This window comes from Salvelinus alpinus, chromosome 15 (genome assembly GCF_045679555.1).
Source record: "Salvelinus alpinus chromosome 15, SLU_Salpinus.1, whole genome shotgun sequence".
NCBI lineage: Eukaryota > Metazoa > Chordata > Actinopteri > Salmoniformes > Salmonidae > Salvelinus > Salvelinus alpinus.
In genome coordinates, this window is record NC_092100.1 from 33,731,929 (window position 1) to 33,752,962 (window position 21,034).

At 44.0% G+C, this 21,034-nt stretch overlaps 2 protein-coding genes across 4 annotated transcripts; one reads left to right on the top strand and one right to left on the bottom strand.

Moving 5' to 3' along the window:
- The first annotated feature begins 542 nt into the window (after positions 1–542).
- On the top strand, positions 543–8,618 carry LOC139539950 (isocitrate dehydrogenase [NADP], mitochondrial). Its single transcript, XM_071343392.1, has 11 exons — positions 543–805; positions 3,528–3,619; positions 4,385–4,550; positions 4,749–4,909; positions 4,989–5,132; positions 5,486–5,622; positions 6,946–7,097; positions 7,235–7,347; positions 7,662–7,759; positions 7,945–8,037; positions 8,218–8,618. The coding sequence occupies exons 1-11, from the start codon at positions 691–693 to the stop codon at positions 8,300–8,302; spliced, it is 1,356 nt and encodes a 451-aa protein (XP_071199493.1). The 5' UTR covers positions 543–690; the 3' UTR covers positions 8,303–8,618.
- A 52-nt stretch (positions 8,619–8,670) lies between these two features.
- Positions 8,671–17,084, bottom strand: LOC139539949 (zinc finger protein 710-like). 3 transcript variants are annotated; one of them, XM_071343390.1, is made up of 5 exons: positions 16,969–17,079; positions 13,243–14,745; positions 11,836–12,027; positions 11,572–11,746; positions 8,671–10,961 (listed from the first exon to the last, which is right to left on the bottom strand). In XM_071343390.1, the coding sequence occupies exons 1-5, from the start codon at positions 17,011–17,013 to the stop codon at positions 10,798–10,800; spliced, it is 2,079 nt and encodes a 692-aa protein (XP_071199491.1). In that variant the 5' UTR covers positions 17,014–17,079; the 3' UTR covers positions 8,671–10,797. The 3 variants fall into 3 exon arrangements, with proteins under 3 accessions (XP_071199491.1, XP_071199490.1, XP_071199492.1); XM_071343389.1 differs by having other exon boundaries at positions 10,729–10,961; positions 13,213–14,745; positions 16,969–17,081; XM_071343391.1 differs by lacking the exon at positions 8,671–10,961 and adding an exon at positions 11,116–11,297 and having other exon boundaries at positions 13,213–14,745; positions 16,969–17,084.
- Positions 17,085–21,034: the final 3,950 nt, after the last annotated feature.

A 21,034-nucleotide genomic window follows, 5' to 3' on the forward strand; every position in this document is an offset into this window, starting at 1 on the left:
GTCCATACACCACCCATCTGGGCCTATCAACCCATAGAATATATAACCTACACTGAATTTGGACTACCAGCATAGTGCCTTTGCTCTTACTGCTGAGAATCAATTATACCTACATAAAGACATACTAATCTATTCACTTTATAATCTATTACATCTATACATGGCTGCATGGCTATTCCCTCTATAATCTATAATATATTCGATCTATGCATGGCAGCATGTAACATTCTGCCTGTATGAAGGTCCAGGCTTCTAACATCAAATCAAATTGTATTTGTCACATGCGCCAAATACAACAGGTGTAGACTTTACCGTGAAATGCGTACTTACGAGCTCTTTCCCAATGATGTTAAAATAAGACATATTTAAAATGATAACCCAAGAGGAATAAAGACCACAAGAATGCGGTTATATACAGGGAGTACCATATCTCGTACCATACAGCTCCATGAACGAAAATTAACTGACCCTTATCTGGAGTCTAGACAGCAGTAGTGGAATGAAACTCAGAAATACTCTTCTGATTGGGGATGGTCAATTAGAAGTCCCTCCCTCCTCTATCACTTTTGACGTAGCGTCAAGCGTGTAGAGTGGGGAGGTGCTGCGTCTATTGCAGTGAGCGGCATTTCATTTCGACCCTTCTTTGCTCGGTGTTTGTCGGATATCAACTGCTAGTAATTTGGGCAAGCCATGGCTGGATACTTGAAGGTCCTCAGCTCTCTATCTAGGTCGGCGGCCACTTTCTCCAAAAACCCCGCGGTACTCGCGCCAGCTGCAACCTGCCAGAGTTTGCAACAGAGGAACTGTGAGTTTTGAGCAAAATGTCCGACCTTTAACATGGTTACATGATATTTTACAAAATCATACAGAAAGGGAATGTATAATGCCTATCGCAAAACCCCGTCAAATAACTTTGGCCTATTCACTGTATGGAAGCTAGCCATAGACGGAAGAGGAAGCGAGACTTCCCACTCATATTTTTCTGGTTCATATGTATGAACTAAGAAAGTAGACCAGACCCAGTTGCAATCGCATTGGTGGTTTAGCTAGTAGTCTAGCTTTCTCGCCGTTACTTTTAGCTAGGCTGCATCTTGCGCCACATTTGGCCAGTTTTGGATTGTTTGTTGGTGAAGTAACTGTTGCTAACATAATGAAATATTCGTCAGTTCGCTAAATTATCCCATTAATGCAGAGTCCCACATTTGCTCGGTGAATGGAGCTAGGTAACGTTAGTTGTCACAAAATTAACTCTCCTCGCAAAGTCGGCTGCCTTCCCTAGAAACCGCTAGCGACAGGAAGATGAGGGTCGAGTGAGATTTCTTTGTCTGCGTCACTCTTTATTGGCCATAAAAAAAAAAAATCACATTTCACATTTGCTTTGGCCTAAAAAGAAGCGTGAATGTACATACTGTTAAATAAATCAGCCTATCTCGAGATTAGTTAAAAATACTCTAAATATTTGAATCTAAAATGTGACACTTTCCATTCGCCACGCAACCAAACCAATTGGCAGCAATTGTATCGAAGACCCCAAGCCACCTGCCCATGTCAATCATGCATGTGAACTGTGTAAACACGCTGTAGAAGTGTCAATCAATTAGAAATATTGAATATGCATTGATACAATTGTTTCCAAAAAGTTTACACCTCCATTGTTTGAGCGCTAGCTACTTTTTTTGCTAAGAAACTTTCCACAAGGTCAGCCTATAGTGGGACGCTCTGCAATGGCTGCCACAAGTGTTCAATGGCCCACCAAATCTTATTTTCTGCAGCAGCATAACTAAATCATGTCTGAACTGTGGAGTCGATCTAGGAAGCTGTTTTACACGCACTGGAAAAATAAATTTGACCCTCTTTGTCCTCCTATATAACCTTCCAGAATAACTTTGAAATGAGAACGTCCAAAATATGTTATTTAGGCTAGCTGTTTTGTTAGATAGCTATAAGGCCTATAATGTCCTGCCCCCTCTATTTGACTTTGAAGCACTGTATAAAGTAGCAGGTCAATTGAAGGGCAGTTCGTCTTCCCCTGTCTGCACATTCTACAGTCAGCTGTCTCTGAATCAGGATCCTGATATTCACCCAATTGCAGAAGTCACTGATGTGTTTGTATAGGGTTATGTGAGGTTTGAATCAAATTGAGGGGCTCTAGATAGTTTCACGGATTTGGTCCTGTTAAAGCAACACACTATCTATCCAGTCACATACCCTTGTTGTGGTTGTAAGGAAATATATATATATTTTAACAATGATCATGGATGGAAAACGTTTTCAAAATATGGGGTATCTGTCTGATTCAGGCTTCACGCAGTGACTGTATGCTTTTCACACCTGGCAAACTTGTGCTCAAAACACATCTTCTGAGTTCTGCTACATGTTCACTAGAGTATTATAAAGGATAGCCTAATCCTTGCCTATTGTGTTGGCTTTTCACGCAAAGTAAACTATTGTCTCTCATGGGATGAAGCAAACAGGCTTGCGGGAGAAAGGAATAGGCGAAGCAGTCAGTGTATATACCCAGATCTTTGCTTGCGGACAAGGTTATCCTATATGGGCCTTGTTTTACACAATCTCTTTTGCTGCGAGGGTTTTTTAATGTCCAACTGAGTTGTGAGTAGGTTGTTTTGACAGGTGCATAGTTGCAGTAAAGGTCTCATGTTCGTGTGTATACTTGGTATAAAGGTTGTCATACAGCATAGATCCACGTGATGGTGTTATTTCATCATTCCGCTGGATACCGCCATTTTGTTTCTCCTTAAGTATAAACACTATTCTTGGACGTCATAGGGAGCAGTGGAAGCATAGACTTGGCAGGAACATTAGAAAGTCACTTGATTCCCTGCACCTCCCCTCTTCCACTCCGTCTCCAATGCATGGTCTAGCTGGGAGAGTGGGTGAGGGCCTGCCTTCTCCCAGGGCCACTAAAGGGCAGAGCAGTGTGGGAGCAGGGACTTGTTTTACTAGATAATTGGACTACTAGTCTGGGTGAATCAAAGGACAAGATGCATGGCAGCTACAGATGAATGAAAATATAAATGTCTTGCTGTCAATATTCTGTATGTATGGGCATGAAGAGAGCTGAATGTTACTGTCCATGGAGAGATGAAACCATGAAGTGTAAATGACAGTGCAGTCTCTTTGTAGGATGAGGTGACTTTGATCACATGACTCCCCTAATTTAGAACCAACTGTTTCTTGAACCCTCACAAACAGCATGAGCCTATTCAGGGAACATTTCCCGAGACCTTTAGACGCTGTATAGGCTATTCATAGAGACCATGTCAAAGAAAATATTCCAGTATGTAGTATTGGTTCTCATAGTTCTTCGGGGGCCATGTTGCAGTCAAACAGATGTATTATTTCTATATATAATTGTATGTGATGATAAGCTATAATCAGTGCTAAGCAGTTTTTGTACTTAAAACACGGCAACATTGGCTAACGTGCTCCTTACTAATGTGTGTAGGTCAAAATTGTGACGACTGGCAGTTTCCATTTAATGCACTGTTTATTTTTATTTTGGACAGATGGGGACAAGCGCATCAAGGTGTCCCAGCCTGTGGTGGAGATGGATGGAGATGAGATGACCAGGATCATCTGGGAGTTCATCAAAGAGAAGGTGCTGAACTTGGAGGAGGGGAGGGGGACGACAGTGGTGTCTGTCAGCCCCAGGGAAGGCCTGCTCTGACTAGTCTATTTTCACACAACTGACTGACGCATAGATTCAGAGTGAATAAGTGTGTATGTGCCTGAGTGCAGGGAGATTGTCTGTATGATGTGGGAGGGTTTTTTGTAAGGTTTGTCACCCACTGGCTACTCACCTCTGGAGAGAGCAGATGGTGCGTTGGCTCAGTCTGAACATGGAGATTCATGGGAGTAAAAAAACATTACTTTTTATCTGATAAACAATGTTAAATGTGTTTTGTCCCCCACGTAAAACAATATGGGTACACACTACACATGAATGGAGATATGAGTATTACATCTATCAATAGATATGGTGCGATCTATATTGCATTAAGTCATAGTATTTTTAAAGATTGTTCTTGTAAATATTGACTTGACATCTTACTGTTTTTTGTATTTAACCTTTAACTAGGCAAGTCAGTTAAGAACAAATTCTTATTTACGATGACTGCCTAACCCGGACGACACTGGGCCAATTGTCCTCTGCCCTGTGGGACTCCCAATCAAATCTGGTTGTGATACAGCCTGGAATTTTGACCCTTATGTGCTTGGACTGGGGTGCGTCCGTTGACTAAAGCACGTCCATTCTATCAGTCTAAGTTCACTGACATAAACAGTGTCTGAAATCCTGTAGAGCAGTTGACAATGTAAAGAAAGAATGAGTTCTGATTCCTGTCACTATGTTCTGCTTTTCCAGCTCATCCTCTCCAACGTGGATGTGGAGCTGAAGTACTACGACCTGGGTCTGCCATACCGTGACCAGACTGACGACCAGGTCACCATCGACTCTGCCATCGCCACCCAGAAGTACCATGTCGCTGTTAAATGTGCCACCATCACTCCTGATGAACAAAGAGTAGAAGGTATTTCAATAGCATATAAGCAGTGTTTTATAGTTTTGCTATAAAGGTTTAATTCCCTCTCCAAATGCTCCCTTTAAGGGTCACTTGGCTTAGAGAGCAATCACACATTGCAGTATTTTTGTAGTTAAACCGACAATAGGAACCTATGGTTGGTGTTTTAAATGTCGCTGTTTTGTGAGAACTGTGGTTTACCATCAGAGTTCAAACTGAAGAAGATGTGGAAGAGCCCCAACGGAACCATCAGGAACATCCTGGGTGGCACAGTCTTCCGTGAGCCAATCATCTGCAAGAACATTCCCAGGCTTGTTCCAGGTTGGACACAGCCCATCACCATTGGCAGACATGCCTTTGGTGACCAGGTCAGTTCCTTATAAATTGGAGCGATTTTAATATTTTTATCTAAATTATGTTATTTTTAACTGATCCATTGTTTTACAGTACAGAGCAACAGACTTTGTTATCAGCCAACCAGGCACATTCAAGATGGTCTTCTCTCCTACTGATGGGAGCAAAGGCCAGGAGTGGGAGGTCTACAAGTTCCCCGGAGGTGGCTGTGGAATGGGCATGTACAACACAGATGAGGTGAGTTCAGCACTGTGGTTTGTTTTGCCAACTAGATTTTTTTTTTTTTGTCAGACTTTATTTTGCCACAGATTCTTCCCTTCATTAAATTATAGCAGTAGTGAATGGAGTGAGTTGGCCTCCTGTAAACATGCCTTAATATTGTTTGTTTACCATCACAAGCAGGATTCTGTTTGATTTTACGCCGTCAGAGGTCATGTAGCAGACTTTCAACTTGTCTAGTGGAAATGGAAGTGTGAATTGGGGGCTCGTTGAGGGTTAAGAGATAGAAGGTTGTTAACCTCTTTTACTGCTGCTCATATGACCTGCATGCTACACTAGTGGAGACCTTTGTACACTTTCTATTCCATCAGTCTATTTCAGGCTTTGCACATAGCTGCTTCCAGTACGCCATTGGCAAGAAGTGGCCCCTCTATCTGAGCACCAAGAACACCATTCTCAAAGCTTATGATGGCAGATTCAAGGACATCTTTGAGGAAATCTACCAGGCGTTAGTATTTGTTGCTTTTTATTGTCTCATTAGCCTCAACATGTATTGGGCAGTGGTCCAGGATACTGATTGGTTGAAACAGCATTCCAGACCTGTGTATATAAAACAATTGTGCATTGAAATACCAGTACTTCAGCCATGCACACTTTATTAACTAAAGTCTAATATTGGGTTTCTAGCATATTAGCCAAACTGGGTGGTTTGAGCTCTGAATGCTGATTGGCTAAAAGCCGTGGTATATCAGACTGTATACCACGGGTATGACCAAACATTTGTTTTTACTGCTCTACTTACGTTGGTAACCAGTTTATAATAGCAATAAGGCACCTCTGGGCTATGTGCTATAGAGCCCCACAGTGGAGGTGTTATAATGCTCTATTTACTCAGATTCTAAAATGCTAATTAGCAGCAGTAGACATCATGCAAAACTACAAATTCCTGCAAGCTCCTGCATGTCATCTTTAGCTGACACCTTTGCTCACAGGTTTTGTGTCAATTTAAAACTTGCACAACACAGTTCAAGGAATTTTCCATTTAAAGAAATGTTGCCAATTACTACATTTAACTATGTAATGTTAGCTAATCTAGATATTCTTACTTTTGCCTCGATTCGGCAGTCTCGTCCAGATCGTCATGGAATTTGTAGTTCTTTATGATAGCCACATTAGCGGCTAATTAGCATTCCATTTGGGGGGGGGGAGGAAATACAGGCGACTATATTGAAACGTCACATTGTCCTAGATTGACATGGTTATCAAAATGTCACGCCAGGGTAAGCCTACACGACACCAGCCCTTATTTTAAGTGTTTCTAAAATTCCCTATGGGGAAAAATTAATGGTGGAAAGACCATTGGAACCATTTCCCTGTTTGACCTCTAGGTTTTATGGGTATTATGACGCATACTGTGGTACTCTATATACCCTGGCTAAGGGCTGTATCCAAGCACTCCGCGTTGCATCGTGCGAAAGAACATCCCTTAGCTGTGGTATATTGGCTATATACCACACCCCCTCGGGTTTTATTGCTTAAATATACGCCGTAGGGCTGTTCTTAGCCACAATGTGAAGCAGATTGCCTGGATACAGCCCTTAGCTCTGGTATATTGACCATATAACACAAAACCCCAAGGTGCCTTACTGCTGTTATAAACTGGTTGCCAACATAAATATAACAGTAAACAAGTAGTTTTGTGCCATACCAAGGGGTATATTGTTTGTTATACACCCAGCTGGAATGCTGCTTCAGCATCCAGGACCAAAACTACCCAGGTTATAATGTTTAATACAGTGCTCTCACTCTACCATGTGTTTTGTGTCCATAGGAACTACAAGCCAGAGTTTGACAAGCTGAAGATCTGGTATGAGCACAGGCTCATTGATGACATGGTTGCCCAGGTGCTGAAGTCCGATGGTGCCTTCGTGTGGGCCTGCAAGAACTACGATGGAGACGTACAGTCTGACATTCTGGCTCAGGGTGAGGGATTAGGAACACCTCAGTTTAATTTCAAATGGAATATAAATGATGATCCAAATGTTGAGTGCAGTAGAGATTGGATTAAGAGAGTCCTATAACAGACTATGGGTGACAGACATACTGTTTGGTCTCCATAGGTTTCGGCTCTCTGGGTCTGATGACGTCAGTGCTGGTATGTCCCGATGGTAAGACCATTGAGGCTGAGGCAGCCCACGGCACAGTGACCAGACACTACCGCGAGCACCAGAAGGTTAGACTCATTCTACTAACTTCCATTACAGCCCTAGATCCATATTTAGAGAAACATAAATCATGTTCCGTGGTGCGTACAACAGTCAAATTACAGTGGCTCTATATTTGAATATCTGTTTGATTTATGTATGAACAGTGCCATCTTGTGGTGGACAATATGCTGCCAGAATGACTTCATAGGATGAAAGAAATGATCCATCAACATGGGATTATTGGAGTCATATTGTCCATACTTTACAGATTATGTAAAAGCATCTGTATTTCCATTGGTACACTGTAACCTAACTTTACCCCTTCTGTATCCACCTTTAGGGAAACCCAACCAGCACCAACCCCATTGCCAGCATCTTTGCCTGGACCAGAGGGCTTGAGCATCGGGGTAAACTTGATGGGAACCCTGACCTGATCAAGTAAGAAATGAATGCAGTGTGTCATTTTCAACTTGTAATTTTTAACTAATATTGTCACTAACTATATAATGGTGTACTGTCCCCGTGTCCTATTCCATTAGTGTTTGCCAGGCAAATGGCAGTGTTTTTATATTTACAAGCTAATTGTTGTGCCCATTACTGAGTCTTGTCTGTTTGACCTGCAGGTTCGCCCTGACTCTGGAGAAGGTATGTGTGGAGACCGTTGAGAGTGGTGTTATGACTAAGGACCTCGCCGGCTGCATTCACGGACTTTCCAAGTGAGCTCCTTACTATTCCTTTGACCAAATTCTTGATCTAACATGTTTATTAATGCATGGATTGTATTATAATCATGGGGGGAATCATATTTCCCTATTGTAAGTTTGTATGATTCTGTCTCAGGGACAGGGTCCTGACTGTGAGGACTGAGTAACTTGTGTTCTGATCTGTGATTGCAGATGCAAGCTGAATGTACACTACGTCAACACTGAGGACTTCCTGGATGCCATCAAGAACAACCTGGACAAAGCCCTGGGCAAATAAAATATTTAAATTTAGAGTACAGCTAGCCTGCAAATGACAAATGTTGTCATTCTGTTTTTGTACCTTGTTTTTAATTTAGGTCAAGATAGCCACATGCGTATTGTCTGAAGGAAGAAGTCATCTGTAGAGCATTATTCAGTGTACCAGATTAGGTCCTTCTTTTATTCAGAGCTCTGTTCCATCTAGCACTCCTTCACCCTTCTTTCCCCATGTCTCCGAGGTTATATTTTTATGTGAAGTACTGTATTATACCTTGGAAGAAACTTGAAGGCGATGTCAAGAATATTTGCTAATAAATCTTCCTTGTTGGATCCTATGCTAGTATTCTGCCTCCATTTTTATCTTGTAAGATAAAAGGTGCACACTGATTTAAAGTTTTAAAATAGATTTATTATTTTACAGTATTGTCTGGTACACATTTTACATTTCTATCAACAGCATATTTCCACACCAATGTGTAACACAGAAAGCCATTCAAGTTCCAGATCATTTTTTTTCCCATTTGTTTCATCACTAGAGACTTGTTTTTCCCCCACAAAAATGAGCATTTTGTATATTAAGCGCACTATATCAACATTGTGTATGGATACCATAATGGTGTTACAACAAATGGCTGCTTCAGACAAGAGGCCATGTCTGGCAAATCTACCAGATACAGTCACAAACTGAACCTTCCCCCTACTTGGACTGGCAGGTACTACAACAGCACTATGCCTTACTTTGAGACTGCACTATTGTATACTACATCTCTTGATGTATGTAGGCCTCTGTATGCCGCAATTCAGCTTTTAGCTGCAAATGTGTACAATTCAAAATAAACCTTGCATATATACCTAGTTTGCAGGTGGTTTTAAAGCGAAGCACAGGGGGAAACAATATATAGGGAATTTCCCAAGTCATTTTCTGCTCGGTCCGTGGCCCTGTCACATGTTGGGAGGTTGTCGTTCATCACTTTAGACCAGTGTGTAGCATGATGGATTGCACAGTCCTGGAGACACAAGGGCACTTTATTTCTGTCTAAAGTTTTTTAGGACAGATCCTGTTGCAATTCACCCATCAAAACCACAATGAGTATGCAGGGGCTGTGTTTGCGTTTGAGAAATGTTGCAGTCTGTTCCATGAAGGCTTGCATGGGACATGAATTGTGAAGGATCCTAAAAAAAACTGCGCTAGTGTCTTAGTGGTAATCGTTTGGAAAAATCTACTGGGGGGAGCATGAAGCCTAAAAAGTAATTGCATGAAGTCTGCTATTCGGGGACGTGAAATCGAATGTCCTAGCTCTACAAAGCAGAGAGTGGGTGTCACTACACTGCTATTGTCCTCAGCTGTAGGGTTTGGCCTTGTGGCCCAACATTGGTCAGATTCTTTGGCACATGGTGGCTACATCAGAAGGGCAATTCGAACATATTTTATTTTGCTTTTAGCTCACTTAAAGATGTGGGCTGCATCAATACAATTATTTAACTCGGGATCAATAACAAAAATGTCTGCCAATGCAGAAACTTCAAATCAAGCTGGTAACATGGGGCCATAAAGTGATGACTTGCGCAGAACCAGCCAACTCGAGGAGTCTGAATGACACTGGCCGAATGATTCTTTCTGCACATTTCAAATACAACAGAATATGAAATGAACATCCTATGTTATCTAAACCTAGAACTGTAGTTGAAACTACTCACAGTATAAATGTAAAACAGAGAAGTAAATAAAAATAAAAGTTGGTTGGCTAACCATCATGAGAACTGCTTGAATGGTATCAGCTTTGGTAAGTGACATGAACAGAGGACACATTTACTTGACTGGCTTGTAAGCATTGTTATATATGTTAATAAAAGCAATAATACTCAGCTGTATTCTAATTTACCCACACAGACTTACTGGGGGATGGCTCTGAATGAGTAAGTGCATTTTACTATTACATTTTAGTCATTTAGCAGACACTCTTGTCCAGAGCGATTTACAGTAGTGAGCGACTTACAGTAGTGAGTGATTACATTTTCGTACTGGTCCCCCGTGGGAATCGATGCCACAATCCTGGTGTTGCAAGTACCGTACTCTACCAACTGAGCCACGTCTGTACTGTATGGGTGTTTCCCTACAAAGTGTGCTTACAGAGTTAGGCCACCTCTGGGGATGTATGTTGAGTATGTCTCTCCCAGAGGTTTAGATGATGGTTTATTTTCAGATATGACCCCTTTTTCCTGTGAAAACTACATTTATCAATCACAATGTTGTGGCAGCTAGAGCTGAAGTCACATTTCAGCACAAAACAAACAGACCGATGAGAAATCTACAATCCCAAATTACCTGTCTCTCACTCCCAATGAATGCCAGAGCGAGAGAACAGATTCCAGTGTATATGAATGGGCAGACTCCACCACTTTAAATCATGCCCTTACAGTGAGTAAAAGCTCATCACATTGCTGTCAGCTGCTAGTGGCACTAACTTCCTTTATTAGTTTACATTTCTACTCAATATGGGGTCTTTTAATCATTCATGCAGTTTTGTAGCGCCCTGCACCCTTGGTGTAGCTGCTATAATACTCCAATTCAGACAGTTTAGCGATGTCTGGTGTGTTGTTACTGGCCAGGTTCTCTCGTTCGCTGAATTCAAAGTTGTCTTCGTCATAGTCCTCCTGGTTCTCTATGTCAGGGGGGGCTATTGAGGAAGGAAATACACAGACACACACATGAGCCCATCCTGTCGACACACACACACACACACACACACACACACACACACACACACACACACACACACACACACACACACACACACACACACACACACACACACACACACACACACACACACACAAGCCCATCCTGTCCACACACACACAAACATACAAGCCCATCCTGTCCACACAACCACACACACACACACACACACACACACACAGCTCCTCCCAGCCTCATAGAGGACAGTAGAGTCCTCCCCTGCCTCCCTATCCCTCTCTACCGATAGAGACAGGCATGTCTAGTCCAAGCACAACTATATTTGCGAAACACAGAGGGAGGGGAGCGGCAGAGAAGAACCAAAACACTTGTCAGTAGATTACATACATGCTGAGTTAAAGTGCATTAAGGGCAGACTGACTAAAAACACAATGAAACACGGAGCCCACTGAAATGTCTAGTGTATCTGAGAAATAAACATTCTGTACCAAGAAACAAAAATCACATAACTGAATTAGCTAATTCAAGATCAAATCATAACTAACAAGGTACATAACTGAAGGATAATATAAATGAATAATGTTAGTCACCTTGTCCGTCTGGTGAAGCGTCCAGGATGCCGTGTTTGACCTTCATGTGTCGGCTCAGATTGCCCTTCAGGTTGAACTTGCTGGAGCAGTAAGGACACTTGAAGGGCTTGCTGCCAGCGTGGAGGTGCATGTGGCCCAGGAGGTTGTACATTCTGTTGAAAGATTTGCCACACACCTGGAACACAAAAGAACAACACTCAATTTCAACACTCTGGAAACAGTGGAACTCAACCCATGCTGTCTATAGAGACCTACTCTTCTTACCTTGCATTTGAAAGGCTTGACAGGCAGGTGGACGATCATGTGTGTTTTGAGGGTCTGTTTCTGGACAAAGGTCTTGAAGCAGACGTGACACTGGAAGGGCCTGATGCTGGCGTGGATCAGCATGTGTCTCTTGAGGTTAGCAGAGAGGGTGAACTCCCGGGCACACACCTCACATTTGAATTCCTTCATACTCTGGGAAAATAAAGAGGATTGGCGCATTAATTAATTTGGTTGAATAAAGTTGGTTTTATTGTTGATAAACAGCAAGTTACGGTTTGAACAGCAAGTTACACGTTGAAATGAACACTAAGATTGGTGGTTGTTATAGTCATTTATCAGACGATCAAGCTTTCACACAAAAACACACAGACATTATAGGTCAGTCCAAGAGGTGTACCTGCTGTAGGGTAGATGTGAAATCCTTGCATAATGGCTGCAACTTGATACATACACGTTAGCACCACCAAGTGTTGGCTCTCTAAGCTTGTGATACTCTCACAATATGGAGAGGTGCATGATTAGTATTGAAAAGCATGTTAAAACATTAACATGAATGTTTGGATACACCTACATTTTGATGAATGCTAAAAATAAATAGAATTGTTTGTGACAATATGTGTAAGCCAATATTTAAGTAAATACTCTGTTAATGTGACACTACAATTTCTCTGACTGAGGCTCTAGGCCTAGGATGAATCAGTGTAGATCAGAGCAGTGGAGGCTGCTGAGGGGAGGACGGCTCATAATAATGGCTGGAACAAAGCTAATGGAATGGCATCAAACCTTGTGTTTGATGCATTTGATACCATTCCACTTATTCCACTCCAGCCATTACCACAAGCCCATCCTCCCCAATTAAGGTGCCACCAACCTCCTGTGGATCAAAGCATAGACTGTAGCATCAGGCATGAAGGGTGGTATGTGTTTGTATGACAACTCACAGCACAAAGCACATGCTGGAGTAGGTCAGACCAAACACAACAAACCAAGCATTTTGAAGGCTATGTTTACACTTGCAACTGGTTCAGGCAATAGGAATAACGGCCTTTAGGTATTTTGATATACCTCTGAGTTCACCTAACCCTGTCTGTCTCTGCCTGTTAATTAATTCAAGTTACTGGGAATTCATAGAAACAGCTCAGAGAGTGTTGTTCAATGAGCAGAACGCAATGGATCTTTTCTCAGGGTTAATTGCATCAATCAAGAAATGTGTGATTCATTAGAAGCAGAGATTTTGATGACCTTCTAGAGCTGGTGTGACCCCTGGGTGACCCTGTGAGAGCCTGGACTACTCTGATACTCTGAGCTGGAGTTAGAACAGGGGTTGGTACAGAATAATGTAATATATGGAATATCAAGTCAGTGGGGTTTTAGTACCTGGTCGGCGAGGGCCTGTGGTGTCAGTACCTTGTGAGTGAGGGAATGCTGCTTGAGGTGATGGATCTGGACAAACTCCATTCCACACTCTGGGCAGACGTAGGGCCTTACGTTCTGGTGCTTCATGAGGTGGTTCTGAAGCTGGCTGCGGTAGGCAAAGGACTTGTTGCACTCAGTGCACTGGTAGGTGGTGGGGCCCTGGTGACTGGTCTGGTGGCGCTTCAGGTAGGCGTGGGTGGGGAACTCCATGGCGCACTGGGAACACACATGGCAGTGGCCGTTCTCGTGTTTGTTCTCGTGGGACCGGAGCTCGCTGGGGTAGGCGAAGCCTCGGCCACAGAAGCGGCAGCTGTAAGGCTTGACGTCCGAGTGCTGCAGCATGTGCCTCTTCAGGTGGCTGGTCTGGGTGAAGGCCTTCTTACACACGGTGCACTTGTGTGGCCGGGTGCCCTGGTGGGTGAGCAGGTGGGTCTGGAGGTGGCTGGGCTGCTTGAACAGCTTTCCGCAGTGCAGACACTCATGGGGCTTAATGCCGTTGTGGCCCAGGATGTGGGTGACCAGGTTGTACTTGGAGGTATAAGACTTCTCACACATGCGGCACTTCCATCTCTTCAGGCCCTCTCCCACATCCACGCAGTAGGACTCATCTATCTGGACGTTGACGTCCAGCCGGTCGATCTGCATGCGCCTGGCTATTCCCTCAGCGTCTGCAGCCCACAACATGCCCTGGCTGCTCTCGTCATAGTCCCCCACGGCCATGTCAGCAGACTCATAGGCCACCTCGCTGGACTCAAAGTAGCGGTTCATGACGGGACTGGGACTGTCTCCCCTGTCTCCTCCAGTCTTGAGGTTCAACACTCCTTCTTCCTCCTCAGCTACCTCCTCTTCTTGTCCCTCTCCTCCTCCCTCCCTCCTCTCCTCTGGCCCCTGCTCTGGCCGTGCGTCTGTCTGGGTCTGACTGGACGTCTCTCTCACACACACAGCACAGTTACCACAGTTCTGCTCCTCCTTCAGAGGCCCTCTGTGAGTGGCTGGCTCATCTGTCTTGCCTGGGCTGCTACGGCTCTTCACCATGTGGATGCAGGACGGAGGGGTGTCAGACTCTCCCCGCTCCCCTTTGACCTGAGTCTGTATGTTGGGGACTCTATGAGGGGGCTCCCCTGTCGCTCCTCCTTCACTCCTGGGTCTCCTGGTCCTCCCTCTGGGCCCGGGGCGCCTCCTCTCACTGCTGTGGTGCTCCGACTCCCCTACAGGCTCAGCCAGGTAGTCCCCGTTGGCCCCAATCAGCTGGTCAGCGTACTCATACTCCATGCCCTCTGGAGTAGGAGGGGTCCTGGCATACTCCCTGGGCTCGCCCATGTAGAAGCCATTGGGGGCGATGGTGGCGCCAAAGATCTCATTCTGGGAGATAAGGCCCAGGACAGCAGCCTGGGCCAGTGACAGCACCACCACGGGTTCTGTCTGTGTTCCTGCATCCACCTGGCCCTCCACCACCTTGGGGTAGCACCGCACCAGACGGCCACTCTCCTCCTCCTAACAGAGAACACACACACAACACTGATCAGGTCAGCACACAGCAGCAGACTACACCACACAAAGACATGTATTCAACATTGTGAGATTGCTTTATAATATACTGCCGTTGTATAAGCCACATATTGCTTAAGTACAAGGACTGACTGTCAGATCTCTCTAAGTGATACGTATTCCTAAGAAATCAATGGTAGGTGTGTGTGGTGGGAATAATGATTGATAGTTCATAAGATCCCTGAAGTGGTCTGACACATTTGTTTTTCATGCAACTCCCTACAGCCTGCTAGAGACAGTCAGCTGCATTCTGACAACGTCGTGCTTCTTTGCTCTGAATCCAGCAGAGAACATTAGATGGAGGAGATAAGGCAGATCGGTACTCGAGCCCTGTTTCCTTCCTTGACAGCCTTTAAAATCATAAGGAACACAAATGGGATGCAGGCCCAACCAGGAAGTGGACTTCCGTGGCCTGTCCACAGAGTTTCCTGTGGAGTCCAGAGTGGCCCTGGCCAGGCTGACCATACTGGGTTCATCATCACTGGGCTGGAGGCTGGGGTTATCTATCAGTCCCATTCGTGAGGAGCAAGCCTAGCCGTCTGCCTTGCACTGCTAATAGTAGGCTAACACCAAACACATGGTCTCCTCTCACAGTTCACCTCCACTGCCACAGGGCTTCCGTTACAAGGTGGTACATGACATACTCAGTTATAACCATGACAGAAATATGATTGAGAGGAGAACTGATTAAGTATGCAATACTTATACATAAGAGTATTGTTATGGTATACACCAAAAAGCAGCATTATGGTCTACAAATGATTGTGTTTGCCCTCTAGATGATTGAAAAGGCAAAACAGAGTGGAACTAGAAGAAAGCTAAATGCTGGCACAACCAAGCTCCAGCTCCATAATAAATGACAGGTCCCTAGTGTACCCCAATACTTTCAGGTAATTTCCTTCAAACCTGGTGTAATGATGGAAAAATACATGAGATAAACCCTAGCCTCTTTATACACCTTAGTCTAGGACCCTCAAACTCAACTCTGGAACTCGTAGCCAGTTCCACTGCATTTTTTCATTGTTCCCCTCTAATCAGGAACTGATTTAGATCTAGGACACCAGGTGGGTGCAATTAATTATCAGGTAAAATAGAAAACCAGCATGCTCCGGACTTCGTAAGGTAAGAGTTGAGTACCCCTGGTCTAGGACATACACTACAACAGATTATGAGCTGCTATCTTTCATAATACAATACTGAGGAAAGAGACAGAGAGGGGATGAAGACAGAAAAAAAGGAGGAAGAGAAAGGAGGGAAAGAGGGAAGAGTGGGGGGGTAGACCTGGATGCCCTGGTAACCACATAATTTATAATTACTCCTTTTAAAGTAGTCAGACAGAGACAGACTTTGTGTTTGTGAGAGGAACACAGAGAGTGAGGTGTGTATCTCTTTCTCTCTTTCTGTGTGTGTGTGTGTGTGTGTGTGTGTGTGTGTGTGTGTGTGTGTGTGTGTGTGTGTGTGTGTGTGTGTGTGTGTGTGTGTGTGTGTGTGTGTGTGTGTGTGTGTGTGTGTGTGTGAGAGAGAAAGTAGGAGAGGGAGGAAAAGAAAGAGAAAGCGAGATGTGGGCAGGGGAGGAGTGGAGGGAGAGGGAGCGAAATGAGATGCAGAGGCTGAAAGATAAAGAAAGGGGGGAGGGGAAGGGAGAGATTGAGTGAGCATGTGAGAGAGATGGGGAGAGGGAGAGAAAGGAAAAGGAGAGGGAGGGGTGTGGGAGGAGTGAGAGAGACAGAGAGAGACAGAGTGAGTGTGTGAGAGAAAGGAGGGGAGGTAGAGAGGGGGAAGGAAGGAGAAAAGCACGACAAAATGAAAGGCAAAAAGACAAATGACAGAGAAACAGAAAGGCAAGATAGTAATTGCAAGTCTATACTTATACATTTGAAGTTGTATGTGAAAGAAGGTTTAAGACAAAATATCAAACAATCAGAACAATATGAAGCTTAGCAGCTTAGCAGAGGTGTGACAGAGACAGAGAGGAGAGAATAGTTAGTAGTCTAGTCTGGTGATCTACTCTTAGCTGTAAAATATGTTCTTGCTGCAGTACTGTATGAATGTAGAAAAGTAATCTCCTTTGACTTAGAGAGAGACAGTGTAACCACCTTAAAATCAACATACAACATCCCCACTGAACTAGTATTGTAATCACGGTCTCAGTTTAGGCTAACAACTCACCACATTGTTCCTGGTGTGATGTTTGAGGTGTTTCAGGGATCTCATCCTTCAGGAGAACTGAGTGGAGTAAAAAAAATCCGGCTCCTATTTATATCTGTGGGAGAGTGGGGCGGTCCCACGACTCATCCTCCTCCTACTGTTGCTGTTATCAGAACTGACTGTGCCTGCCCCCCCCCCCCCCCCACATACACACACACACACACACACACACACACACACACACACACACACACACACACACACACACACACACACACACACACACACACACACACACACACACACACACACCATTTCTTTCTCCCTCCCTCTCTCCCTCCCAGCTCACTTCTCTTTATCTCTCTCCCCCTCTCCTTTTTCTTTCTCTTCCTAGTCTCTCTCTCTCTCTCTCTTTCACTCACACAGACACACCGACAAACACACGCACATACAGCGCACACATTTTATCTCTCTTTCTCACACACACAATTCAGCATGACCCTTCAACAGACGTTTGTCTTTAAGGCACACAGAAACCCAAGCCTATCTTCTCTTTATCACACTCATACTTTGCATTTCCTTTAGCAAGCCTAATCAAACACACAAACAATTATAACATCTAATCGGTAGTTCCTCTGTGCGTGCGCACGTACACACACAGACACACACATTCACACACATGCACACACAGTATAGGTGGATGTGTCTCTGTCAGTGGCTAACTATCAAATAAGATATGCTAACATTTTAACTTTCCAGAGAACATGTATATTTCTGTCTTTATTTATTACATTTAATTAATTAAACGCGAGACAGTTTGAAGTGTACCATGTCTGAGATTCAGTAGAAAAATGAGTGACAAAAGAAAGAGAAGGAGAAAGAAAGGAGAAAAAAGCAGTCAGGAAAGAGAGGGAGGGAGTGAGACAGACATGGGGGAGAGAGAATAAGGAAGAAAGAGGGAGAGGGAGGGGGAGTGAGGCAGAGAGGAGGGAGGACGGGGGGGTGAGAGAGACAGAGACAGAAAGAAAAAGAGAGAGAGGAAAGAGAGATGGGGGAGGGGGAGGGAAGAACAGAATGCAGCAAAAAAGGAGGAAGAAGGGAAAGGAGAGACGGGGAGAGCAAAAGCATAAGAAAGGATGTGGTAAAAGAAAGAGAAAAAGAAAGAATGAAAGAAAGAAAGAAAGAAAAGAAAAGAGGAGGGAGGGAGGAGTTCTCTAGAGGGGGTGGGGATGGGGAAGAGAGATAAAGAGAGGGAGGGCTGAAAGAACATGCAGTGAAAGAGGGAGAAGAGGAAGGGAGGGCTAGAGGAAAGAAGGAGAGGGAAAAAGAGAACAAAAAAGGGGGTATGGTGGAGTGTGAAAATAAAAAGAAGAGTCCATCAGCAAGAGAGAGAGAGGGGGAGTGCAGAATGAAGGAGAGAGGGGTGAGAGCGAGGGGAATGGAGAGAGAGGAAAGGAGATAGAGGGAGCGAGCGAGGGAGAGAGTGAGGAAAAGGAAAAACAGCAAGGGAAGACATTAACTATTGAACTTCCAGATTTCTTTCAGGCTGTGTTCAGAAAGAGTGCGGCAAAGTATCTGCGGGCTGGGCACTGGGTGTGTGTGTGGGAAGGCAGTCAGTGGTCGAGCTGATCTTGATAATGAGACAGGTACGCTATTATGAACATGCTTCTCTTTAATTCAGAAACAACTGATCAACATCCCTGACAGGGGGCTACTATCACAACACACACACCGACACACAAACGCACAGCCTACAGTAAATGAGCACATGCTAATCCTGATCGTATGGAGGCAGGCTGTGCATAATATTCTCCACTAAATAACAGGAAAGGGCAAACCTTGAAAACATTGATAAATAATCAGTGGTTGGGAGTGCTGAGAATGAGAGAGAGATAGAGAGAGGAAGGGAGAAGGAGATACAGAGATAGGGAGTGAGAGCGAGGGAAGGAGGGGGAGAGAGAGATTGAGTGAGGGTGTGATTGAGGGGGAGAGATAGCAGGAAGTCAAGAGAGAAAATAGGAGAGAAAATATAAGGAGAGCAAGGGAAGAAACAAAGAGATAAGAGGCTGAAAGACAAAGAAACCACATGGAAGAAACAACAAGGGACACGTACATAAAACAACACAGAACTAGCCTATGGGGAAAATGAAAAAGACGACAAAAGTTTTGGGAAGGAACACACAATCTCTGTTCCAGGCCCCCATCTTTACAACACCAGAATACCAGAAAAAAATTTATAGTTACAGACCTCAATATTATATTGATACTTTGACTCCAGTATCGATTTCTACTTGGAGTATCGAGGTAGCGTTAGCTAAGTAGCGTTAGCTAAGTAGTGTTAGCTAGCACTAGTTAGCTGTACCAAAACTCTGGTATTTCTCATCTTATAGCTTGTTCTCCACTTTATTTCTAACTAGTGAGCCAACATGTTTTCAGTACTTTTATTTCGATGACTGATCAAAACGTATTTTCTAATGCTCTCTAAATATGGGGCTGCTGTTGGAAACCAGCACTAATATGATAGAGAGAGAGAGAAACATACAATGAATAACAATGAATCACTCCTCTCTGTGTTTCCACAGGTTTCCACATGCATCACATACTGAGAGAAACAGAGGGAAGTGAGCCATGGCCCAGCTCTCACTAGTGTATCTACTAACACTCAACTGGGGTTTCCACTGTGTGTGTGTGTGTGTGTATGTGTGCGAGCGCTTCTGCGAACAGGGACAGGCGCACACTGACATCAACACACACTTTCAGGTCCCTCCACCACCCTACAGCTCTGAAACAACACACTTGACATGGGTGTCTGTGTAAGTTACTGTAAAAATGTTCCTTTAAATTTCCTCACAGACTGGTTCTTTACATCTGTAATAAGAACCATAATATAGCCAACAGTATCATATCTCAGTGATAGTCAGATTTGATACAATGTATTCTGGGAGAGAGAGAGAGACTCAGCTACCATAGGTCAGGATGGACTTCTAGTGATGAGTAATTATTATGTGAGACATGCAGAAACACCCACACACTCTTCAGTCTCAGGTTAGTCCTTCTCCATACATTGAGTATACCAAATATTAGGAACAACTTCTTAATATTGAGTTGCAGCCCCCCTGCCCTTTTGCCCTCAGAACACCTACATTTGTCTCTCATGGACTCTGAAAGGTGTCGACTGCTTTCCACAGGGATGCTGGCCCATGTTCACTCCAGTGCTTCCCACAGTTGTGTCAAGTTGGCTGTTTGTCCTTTGGGTGTTGGACCATTCTTGATACACACAGCAAAATGTTGAGTGTGAAAAATCCAGCAGCGTTGCAGTTCTTGACACAAACCGGTGCACCTGGCACCTACTATCATATCCCGTTCAAAGCCACTTACATTCTTTGTCTTTCCCATTCACCCTCTTAATGGCACACACACGCAATCCATGTTTCTATTATCTCAAGGCTTAAAAATCCTTCTTTAAGCTGTCTCCTCCCCTCATCTACACGAATTGAAATGGCATCAATAAGGCATCACAGCTTTCACCTAGATTCACCTGGTCAGTCTAAGTCATGGAAAGAGCAGGTGTTCTTAATGTTTTGTACAATCAGTTTATGTTCCCCTGCCTCCCGTGTATTGAGCTCACATAGCCAGTGCTTCAGAGACATCTTCATTCATCGTAGTGACTGATTGAGGAGCAAGGTATAAGAGATTATGGTGGCTCAGGGTAATGCTAAGCTTTGGACATTGAGTCTCCACCTCCATTAGGTCTACTAGTAGCCATCTATAAAACAAACTTAAAGATATATTCACGTTTCAGGTGAGGTATAGAAAGCGTATTCGTCGACCCGTCTTTCCAGTAAACCTCTTTACATTTTCTACACCCTGGGAAACAATGTGAAAAAAACTTCAAAGGAAATCACTTCCCTCTGGTTTTGAACCTGGACTTGTGATCAGTCCTATGGGCTAATGTTGTTTGTGGTCTCCCATCTCAGACCTGTATCAGGAAGCAGCCAGGCCCAGAGTCGGAGCCACACAAGCCTCACCTCTGCATGACACACTGATATAATAGTGTGCCTCAAGCATGATTAGCTGCCGTAATTAA